At 45.2% G+C, this 10,726-nt stretch overlaps 1 protein-coding gene across 1 annotated transcript; it reads left to right on the top strand.

Moving 5' to 3' along the window:
* The first annotated feature begins 141 nt into the window (after positions 1-141).
* On the top strand, positions 142-10,726 carry glrx5 (glutaredoxin 5 homolog (S. cerevisiae)). The gene is made up of 2 exons (XM_069915807.1): positions 142-474; positions 10,292-10,726. Exons 1-2 carry the CDS (start codon positions 189-191, stop codon positions 10,465-10,467), a joined length of 462 nt encoding a protein of 153 aa, XP_069771908.1. The 5' UTR covers positions 142-188; the 3' UTR covers positions 10,468-10,726.

Raw genomic sequence — 10,726 nt, 5'->3', positions numbered from 1 at the left:
GCGGTGACCAATGAGGGAGGAGGGCGGTGACCAATGAGGGAGGAGGGCGGTGACCAATGAGGGAGGAGAGCGGTGACCAATGAGGGAGGAGGGCGGTGACCAATGAGGGAGGAGGGCGGTGACCAATGAGCGAGGAGGGCGGTGACCAATGAGCGAGGAGGGCGGTGCCGGCGGCCGGGCCCGGATCCATGGCCATGTTCTCGCTGCTGCGCGGCGCTTGGTGCTCAGTGGCCCGGCGGGCGGTGGGGCCACAGCCCGGGCGCTGGCTGGGCGAGGCCGGCGGGGACGGACAGGCCGCGCTGCGGCGCCGACTCGACGGCCTGGTGAAGAAGGACAAGGTGGTGGTGTTTATCAAGGGCACCCCGGCCCAGCCCATGTGCGGCTTCAGCAACGCCGTGGTGCAGATCCTCCGCATGCACGGGGTGGAGGGGTACGGGGCCTACAACGTGCTGGACGAGCAGGACATCCGGCAAGGTGGGAGGGGGAGGGGAGAGGGGGGGGGGGGAGGGGAGAGGTGGGGGGGGGAGGGGAGAGGTGGGGGGGAGGGGGGGAGAGGTGGGGGGGGGAGGGGAGAGGTGGGGGGGGGGAGGGGAGAGGGGGGGGGAGGGGGGAGGGGGAGGGGAGAGGTGAGGGGGGGAGGGGAGAGGTGGGGGGGGGAGGGGAGAGGTGGGGGGGGGAGGGGAGAGGTGGGGGGGGGAGGGGAGAGGTGGGGGGGGAGGGGAGAGGTGGGGGGGGGAGGGGAGAGGTGGGGGGGGAGGGGAGAGGGGGGGGGAGGGGGAGAGGGGGGGGGGGAGGGGAGAGGTGGGGGGGGGGAGGGGAGAGGTGGGGGGGGGAGGGGGGAGAGGGGGGGGGGAGGGGAGAGGGGGGGGGGAGGGGAGAGGGGGGGGGGAGGGGAGAGGTGGGGGGGGGAGGGGAGAGGTGGGGGGGGGAGGGGAGAGGTGGGGGGGAGGGGAGAGGTGGGGGGGGGAGGGGAGGGGGGGGAGGGGAGAGGTGGGGGGGGAGGGGAGAGGTGGGGGGGGGAGGGGAGAGAGGGGGGGGAGGGGAGAGGGGGGGGGGAGGGGAGAGGGGGGGGGGAGGGGAGAGGTGGGGGGGGAGGGGAGAGGTGGGGGGGGAGGAGAGGTGGGGGAGGGGAGAGGGGGGGGGAGGGGAGAGGTGGGGGGGGGAGGGGAGAGGTGGGGGGGGGAGGGGAGAGGTGGGGGGGAGGGGAGAGGTGGGGGGGGGAGGGGAGAGGGGGGGGGAGGGGGGGGGGAGGGGAGAGGGGGGGGGAGGGGAGAGGGGGGGGGGGAGGGGAGAGGGGGGGGGGGGAGGGGGGGGAGGGGAGAGGGGGGAGGGGAGAGGGGGGGGGGAGGGGGGGGAGGGGAGAGGTGGGGGGGGAGGGGAGAGGTGGGGGAGGGGAGAGGTGGGGGGGGGAGAGGTGGGGGGGGGAGGGGAGAGGTGGGGGGGAGGGGGGAGAGAGGGGAGAGGTAGGGGAGGGGGGGGAGAGGGGAGGGGGGGGAGGGGAGAGGTGGGGGGGGAGGGGTGGGGGGGGAGGGGGGGAGAGGGAGAGGGGAGAGGTGGGGGAGGGAGGGGAGAGGTGGGGGAGGGAGGGGAGAGGTGGGGGGGGAGAGGGGGGAGAGGTGGGGGGGAGAGGTGGGGGGGAGGGGGGGAGAGGTGGGGGGGGAGAGGGGGGAGGGGGGGGAGAGGGAGGGAGAGGGAGAGGGGAGAGGTGGGGGGGGAGGGGGGAGAGGGAGGGGGAATGGGAGGGGAGGGGGGAAGGGGTGAGGGAGGGGAGGGGGGGGAGTGTTCATCTGATCTCTGTGAAATCATCCCTTGTCCTCTCTTCACGAGGAAGAAAACACCACCTGCTCAATGTCTCCCTGTAGCTCAGGCCCCGAGTCCTGACAACATCCTTGTAAATTTTCTCTGTACCCTCTGCAGCCTGACAACATCTTTCCTGCAGCACAGTATCCAAAACTGAATACAAACCTCCACATGGGACCTCACCAACATCTTGTACAACTGTAACACAACTTCAGCTTCTGTACTCAATACTTGGACAGATGAAGGCCAATGTGCCAAAAGCCTTTATGACCACCCCGTGACACAGCAAACAAGGTCCTTCTACTCCACAACACTCCCCAGATCCCTCGCATTCAACTGTTCATTGTAATTTCTTATCAAGTGACAAAAGATTTTGTCCCTGCTCTGATAGCAATGTTTCCCAAGCATAGTGTTCACTGTAATCTCTTTTCACTGCTCTGGACTCTTGTCATTGGATTATCGAGGGCAAGGCAGCCATCTCCACAGTTTGTTTTTATTTCATTTTAAATTTAGGCAGGAGGAATGCAGAGCCCCGGGGAAAACCCACACAGACACAGGGAGAACGTTCAAACTTCTTACAGACAGTGCGGGATTTGAACCCCTGTCCTGATCGCTGACGTTGAAAAGACATTGTGCTAACAGCTATGCCAACTGTTGATTTTGAAAATCCAAAGGGCCTCCAAGATAGGGACAAAATACAAAGTTCCGATTTATTGTCAGAGTACATACCTGACATCACATACAACCCTAAGATTCTTCTTCCTGCGGGCACAGCAGAATTTCTACACTGGTGGAATTATTGCTGGCAGCCCTAATTTAATGATTAACGAACAGTTCCTTTAAAATTACTTACGTGGAAGTTTAAGAATTAGCAGGCCAAATCCAAAGAAAGGGAGGTTAAATTATTGAGAGGTAAATTACTGAGTCTAAATGATGGCAGCCTGCCAATCCCAGCTTTAACAATGGCCTGTGCTGAGTTAGCTTCTCAGTTTTGAACAAGTTCTGTTCTGGTCTGTTTGGAAGTACTCCATTTGCCTTCTGGTATTGGTTAGTGCGACACTACAGCCGCCAGTGACTCGGGTTCAAATCTGGTGGGGTCTGTAAGATATTTGTATGTTCTCCCTGTGTCAGCTTGGGATTTCTCCCAGTGTTCTGGATTTCTCTCACCCTTCAAAGCGGAGGTTAATTTGAGTATAATTGGAAAGCACAGGTTTAAATGGCAAGAATCGGCCTCTAACATGCTGTGAGTAAAATTTAATTAAAATCTTGCTAAGACTCCTTTTGGAAAGCTACCTGGAAATATTTTTGTCAATGAGCCCAGTCCCATCCTTGGCCAGTGGCGGGCCCACTATTTAAAGACAACTCTTTCGGCGCTGGATTGAGCTTATGATGTCTGGCACATGGCTTGTGATTTCAGTGAAGTGATAGAGCTCAGTTGTTTTGCTCTGTCCTTTATTTTTAAAATCAGTTATTTATTTAATGTTTGCTCTTCTAAAATTTCATAAGCCTGGACTTTGGTTTAGGCCAAAATTGAGTGAAACTGATGGAGGAGTCCTGATGTAAGAAGCAGTTCATGATGGAAAGAATGGGATTGGACAGCATCCAGACAGTCTTTCAGGTTAATGATCTGAAACGCTGTCAAGGATTTTCTTGCTTACTGTTTCACCCTTGTCCTGCACCTCTCATCCATGGCACTCGTTTCTCTCTGCCCTGTTGGAATGGTCACTGACCTGAAATATTGACGTCCTCTCTCAAGATGCTGTCTGAACCAGGTCTAGCAATTTTTAAAAAATTGTAATGGCGCCTAAAATATGAGATGGAAAAAGCCGTGTCAAATGGATGCAAATTAATGATTACACATTTAAGAGAAGAACTCCGGGGGAAGGAGTGAATATTTCAAGAGGAATAGAATACAAGAGCAGGGATGTGATGTTGAGGCTCTATAAGGGACTGCTGAGTCCTCACGGGGAGGATTGTTATGAAAGGATGAGCTGATGTTGGAGAGGGTTCAGAGGAGGTTCACAAGGATGATTCCAGGAATGAAAGGGTTATCACATGAGGAGTGTTTGACGGCTCTTGGCCTGTACTCGCTGGAATTTAGGAGAATGAGGGGGGGATCTCATTGAAACATTTTGAAAGTTGAAGGGCATGGACAGAGTAGATGAGGAAAGGTTGTTTGCCTTGGTGGGAGAGTCCAGAACAAGGGGGCACAACTTCAGGATTGAAGGGTGTCCACCTGGAACAGAGATGTGGAGGAATTCCTTCAGCCAGAGGGTGGTGAATCTGAGAAATTTGTTGCCACAGGCAGTTGTGGAGGCCAGGTCGTTGGGTGTATTTAAGACAGAGATTGATAGCTTTTTTAAATATTTTTTTTTCCATAAATATACATATCAAAATTTTCCATTTTCAAAATGTATGTTTTGTAAGAAAAAGTTTATGTATATAAACTTACAAAACAAAACAACAACCCACTATAAATCTACATCATCAGGGCTTACAGTTGGGTTTAAAAAGAAAGTCTTCATTGGGGAGATCACTTATAATTTATTTTTATTTATATTTGGGCCCATATATAATGCAAATCTGGTTGCCATATTTTTATAAATATGTCATATTTGTTCTTTAGATTACATGTGATTTTTTTTTTCCCCCCCGAGAGATATACAACTGTTCATCTGACTTCCATTGTGCTCTCTGTAGAGGAGAGTCAGATTTCCAAGTAATCGCAATACATTTCTTAGCTGTAGCTAAAGCTGTTTTAACAATGAAATTTGGAATTTAGTTAGTTTCTTACTTATTTTAATAAAGTTGCCCAAAAGATAAAGCTCTGGGTCGTCGGTGAAAGCCACGTCTGTTATCCTCAGTAATATCCTGCCAGAAAGGTCTCACCTTCACACTCGACCAGGTGGCATGTACGACCGTTCCTGTTTCTGATCCACATCTAAAACACATCTCCGATATTTCTGATTTTGATTTGTAATTTCTGAGGTGTGAGGTATAATTGGTGAAGAAAATTCTATTGTACTAATCCGTATCATGCTTTTATAATTGATGCCATGCTATCCAAACACCAATCAGACCAGCATCTTCTCTCTCTCTCGATCGATCTCTGTAAACTTGGTTTTGTACTTTTATTTTGGAGAGCAAAGTACATTTTAGATATAAATTTAGGTGTGTTTCCCAGCCAAATCGTTTGTTCCATCTCATTAATTTCAGGTGGGGCTAAGTTTGGTCGCAATCTTTAGAACGATCTTAGCTGGAGCAAGCAGAAGGTGGTCCCATTAGCTACTCCCTACTTATTTCTTAATTGTTCAAAAGACACCAGAGATCCCTCCATATAACAGTTATCAACATATCTTATTCCTTCGTCATACCATGAATTCAGTATTTTGTTACCCAGGTTCATAGGCAGTCGTATATTTTTACATAATGGTGTCCCAGTGATGTACCTGCTTTTTTCTGATACATTAATTTATTTCTTGCCATGTTGTAATCATCTGTATTAATATAGGATTGTCCATTTTTAAAATCTTAATAATTTGTTATTCCACTTATAATCCTTTATAGTCCTTCACCGTTTCCTCTTTTATTGAATTCAGTCGCATTTGACTCCACGAAGGGGACCGTTTTCTTGAAACAAAGACGATGGAAACCTTGCTTGTGCTGAGAGATAATACGTTAACTTTTCCAGTGCAATTTATTGGTACTTTGCATAGGAATTATCTTGTACAATTATGTAATAATTTAAGGAAATGTGTAGTTAGTACAATAGGCAATGATTTAAAGAGATACTGTAGTCTTGGCATTACCTTCATTTTTATACATTTTGCCCTTTCTACTAATGTATTCAGCAGATCTTTCCATTTCTGTAAAGTTTTTTCTATTTTTTTCTAGTAGTGGGGTACAATTAAGCTCATACAAGTTCTGTAAATTACTATCTGTCATTATTTCTAAATATTTAATTCCATCTTTCTTCCATTTAAATCTACTGCCTTTTTGGTATCTTTCATAATCAAAATTCTGCAATGACATTATCTCACTTTTATCCAGATTTATTTTGTATCCTGACATTCTTCCATATTTTTCAAATATTGTTTGTAATCATCCGGATCAGAAGTATAACAGCACATCCTCAGCAAATAGGCTAATTTTATGTTTTTCCCGTCCAACTTTGAAGCTCTTAATATCTGGATCACTTCTTATAATCTCCCCCAGGGGTTCAATAGCTAGGATGTATAGCCCTAGAGATGGGGAACACCCCTGTCTACTCCAGGGAAAAATTATAACGTTATAATTTTAGCTTTTGGCTTATAATAGTTTTTATCCACTCTATAAATTTTCTACCTACACCAAATTTTTCCAATGTTTTATATAAGGAAGACCATTCTAGTCGGTTGAAGGCCTTTTCTGCATCTAGAGAAATAGTTATGTTTGGATTCGACCTTGATTTTTCCGTACGTACTTTATTGAATAATCTACCTGGACTATTTGAAGAATCCTTTAATAAATCCCACCTGATCAAAATGTATTAATTTTGGTAAATACTCACCCAATCTATTAGCTAATACCTTTTGCTAGAATTTTATAGTCTGCATTCAGAAGAGATATTGGTCTGTATGATGAGGTTTTTAATGGGTCTTTACCTTTCTTTGGTAGCACTGAAATTATAGCAGTTGAAAAAGTTTCGAGGAGGGTTTGGGTCTCCACCGCCTGGTCCAACACATCCATCAACAGAGGCATCAACAAATCTTTAAATTGTCTACAGAACTCAGGAGGAAACCCATCTTCCCCCGGGGACTTATTAGCTTGTAAAGTACCCAGAGCTTTCTCTATTTCTTCCCCTGTAAAAGGAGCATCTAAATCATCTTTTTCTCTCCTAGTTTGGGAAGTTCAATATTTATTAAAAAATTTTCCATCTTGTTTTCATCTACTAATTCTGATTTATATCGTTTCATACAATATTGTCAAAACATATTTATCTGTTATATTAGCTTCTGTTTCTATTGTATTTATCATTCTGGATGACGCCTCTGTTTTAACCTGCTAAGATAATACTTTGCATGCCCATTCTCTTAATTCATAATATTTTTGTTTAGTTTTTAGTATCATTTTTTCCATTCCATATGTTTGTAGTGTATTATATTGTAACTTTTTGTTCTCGACTATTCTATATTTTTCTTATTTCTTTTGTTATATCCTTCTCTAGACCTTCTAAGTCTCTTGCATATTTTCTCAAGATTTTTAGTATAAGAAATAATTTGTCCCCTCGGACAAATGTTTCTATCTGTCTCTGAATAAATTCACAGAAATCTTCTTTAATAATGTAGCATTAAGGCTCCATCTGTACATACTTTCTTGCTTTTCCATTATCATAATAGTTAATGTTAATGGCGAGTGATCTGATAAAAATCTTGCCCCTTTTTTACCACTCTACTTTGTAACTGAGCAGACATTATAAATAGGTCAATCCTTGTAATTTGAATCATGTACCCTTGAATAGAACGAGTAGTCTCTTTCTAGGAGAGGACATGGCTTTAGGGGGAAAGGGTTCCCAACCATTTTGTTCCTCTGTATCCCTTGCGCATTTTTATAGGTTCCCGTGTACCCCTAAAAATTAAGGATTTTTAAAAAAACCACGACATTGTGCAATCTGACTGCAGATTACAATACCATGTATTGTACCGTAGTGGTTATTCTCAGACCAAATGTACCCCCTGAAAAGTACAAATGTACCACTGGGGGTACATGTACCCAGGTTGGGAACCCCTGGCTTAGGGAGAACTTCTTCAGTGAGAGTGGTGGGAGTGTGGAATGAGCTGCCATCTGATGTGGTGGGTGCGGACAAGATCTTGAGTTTTAAAAATAAATTGGATAGATATGTGGATGGGAGAGGTCTGGAGGATTATGGAATGGGAGCAGGTTATTGGGACTAGCTGAACAATGGTTGGCCCAGACTAGAAGGGCTGAATGGCCTGTTTCCTATGGTTCTAAGGGGTTGAGCCGCCTCCATATATCAATTCGATTTAAATAAGAGTCATTTTTCCAGCTTTCGCCCTTGTTACCGTTCTCGCTAATTTGTCCAATATTGAATGTAAACAAAAATTGAAATCTCCAATCAATATGTTTTGTCTTTCCTGTAGTTTTAAAAAAGAAATCTTCTTTGAAGACTTCATAATTTGGGGCATTAATGTTCATAAACGTCCATGATTCTGCATAAATTCTAGTGTGCATTACAAATCTTCCAGCTTGATTGGTTAACATCTCGTATATTAATTAAAATCGTTGCACCTCTTCCTTTTGATCCAAACGAAGACGATATTACTTGCCCCACCCACCCTCTTTTTAATTTTTCATATTCTAAATTGGTAAAAAGAATTTTTTTAAGGTATGGCAAGACCCATTTTCACTACCCCATTAATTCCATCAACATTAAAACTAATAAATTTTAATGTTCTATCCAAATTTTTCTTTAAAACAATATATTTTTAGCAGTAAAATCTCTTTGACTCTTTAAATAATAAAGTGACCCTTCCTCTTTAAGAAAAACCCACAATGTCTGTCCCGACTGTGACGTATAGGTCAAGTCCCGAAAGCATGCAAAAAGATCCCGCAGAATCTCCCAATGAAGAGGAATCCCTCCCTTTAGAGCTGTTGCGGAGAAAAGTGTTTTATAACGAAATAACTCGGCCGAGGCACCAGGGAGTCACTTCAGAAGGAATTTTTATTTACAAGATATCTTGGAGAACAGTCCCACCAAAATACGGGGGCTGCTCTGCCTGAGCACGGACCAGCCAGTTTAATTTATACAAAGGTACAAACAGTAGACGCATGACACACTGAAGCTCTGAGAGCGTCCACCGTTTCAGGGAGAAAGCAATTGTCATTGGTTGATTCAAAAAGAAACAATTCAAAGTGTCTGGCAAAATGCAGAGGGTCTACAGTCTTATTCAGCAGCGTACAGCTTAACGTACTGAGGGTCCTTTTAATGATTAATAGACTTAAAAGTGGCAGTGGACAGCTTACTAGTCACGAACTAAAACTTTCTTTACTAATTTTTTCTTCCACAAGAGCCATCTTTTTGCTACTCCTTTCCAGGCACCATTTTCCCCCTTAGTCCGGAGTCTCCACCCTGCTACCATTTTTCTCAAATTTATTTCCTTTTTTTGAGCTTTCCATGAGGATTTCTATACACTTTTAAAGAATAAATTCAAGACAGTTTTATAAAAATTAAAAATACAACTTTTACTTAGTTCCATTATGAATATTTTCACATTCTTCTCCCTCAACAACTGTAATTTTTTTTACTTTATAAACTTTGCAGAAAGTCTTCCACCTCGTTCTTGGTCTTGAAAAATCGCTGGTTCCCTTCCACTACTTCAACCCTCAAAGTGGCAGAACATATTGAATATTTCAAGTTTTTAGCATGTAGTTGTCTTTTCACATCATCAAATTCTTTTCTTTGTTTATTCAAGGTCAATCTTGGGCAGCCATTATTCTGCTTTGAGTAATCATGTGCCTGCTCCCAGAATCATCTCCCGTTATCTCTCACCAGAACTGGCCTTGGTCTCTGATCGCTGGTTCTTCTGGGTCTGAATGTTCAGTGAGCTTTCTCAGTATGTAGTTTTTCTCCAAATTAGTCTTCTCCCAACACTTGTGGGATCCATTGTAGAAAAAATTTCACTGGGTCTCTTCCCTCGATTCCTTCCTTCATTCCAATAATTTGGACATTCTTCCATTGACTGAAGTTTTCCATGTGGGCAATTTTGTCCAGCTGTCCTTGCTTATTTGACTCAATTCAGACTCTGCTCAATCCATTCTCTTCATCAGATCTTCAACGATAGCTTTTATTTTGGTCATTTTCTCTGTCATATCTCTCATCACTGTTTCAACACTTAAGAATCGGTTACTCAAAGTCTCCAGGATGATGCTCAGCTCTTCACCTGACTCCTCAGTTTTACGTGGCTCTGCTGGGCCTGTCGCCATTTTTGCACTGCTCCCTTTCGGACTTTCACCCAATGTTCCTGGTTGAAGAGGAGCTTTCTTCAGTCTTTGTTCTCGGCTGCCTTAGCTTCTTCATGCTTTATCCATTTTTGATTAAAATTGATTTTCAATTTTTGACCATCTATTTAGAACTTTTAATGGAGAGCTCAACCAAAGCTCATCTGTCTAAGTCCTTTGCATGGTTATATCCCAGATTGGTAGGTTTTTGATTAGCCAGGGCATCAAAGGTTATGGGGAGAAATCTGGGCAGTGGGGCTGAGTAGGAAAATGAATCAGCTCATGATTGAATGGTGGGGCAGACTCGATGGGCTGAATAGCCTATTTCTGTTCATGTGTCATGATCTGGATTTTGGGATTAGGAAAATTGTAAAAGATAGTACAGGCAGATGATCCTTCAGCCAGCGCCGGGAAAAGGGATCTCAACATTAAGCAGTAGAAGGTCATTGATGCATGGCCCTCACTCAGTCTAGCCATTTGTTCTTTGAAACAGGTATTAAAAATTATTCCAATTGGCCGACCATCCCTCAGATCTACTTTGACGGTGAGTTTGTAGGTGGATGCGACATCCTGCTGCAGATGCACCAGAACGGAGATCTCGTGGAGGAGCTAAAGAAACTTGGCATCCGCTCTGCACTTTTGGATGTGGAGCGAGAGGAGACGAAGTAGAGCAGCCAGCATCCATCATCCGCACAACCTGGTCCTGGCTCGTCATATGGTTGGCGTTGGATTTATCTGTCATTGAACCCTGGCCAAGGCACAATGGTTGGAGAACTCAGTGGACAGCGGTGTCAAAATGCTAATGGCGCAGCAAGCTACAACCTGTTGGACTATACAACAATGACAGGTTTCCTGACAGACGAACAACTCTAGTTTTAATCTGCCAAGATCGTAAGGAATAAATAAAATGTCATGTGTGATCGCTGAA

Source organism: Narcine bancroftii, chromosome 2 (assembly GCF_036971445.1).
Source record: "Narcine bancroftii isolate sNarBan1 chromosome 2, sNarBan1.hap1, whole genome shotgun sequence".
Lineage (NCBI taxonomy): Eukaryota > Metazoa > Chordata > Chondrichthyes > Torpediniformes > Narcinidae > Narcine > Narcine bancroftii.
Note: the sequence above shows the minus strand (reverse complement) of the source record. Positions and strands in the feature narration are given on the sequence as shown.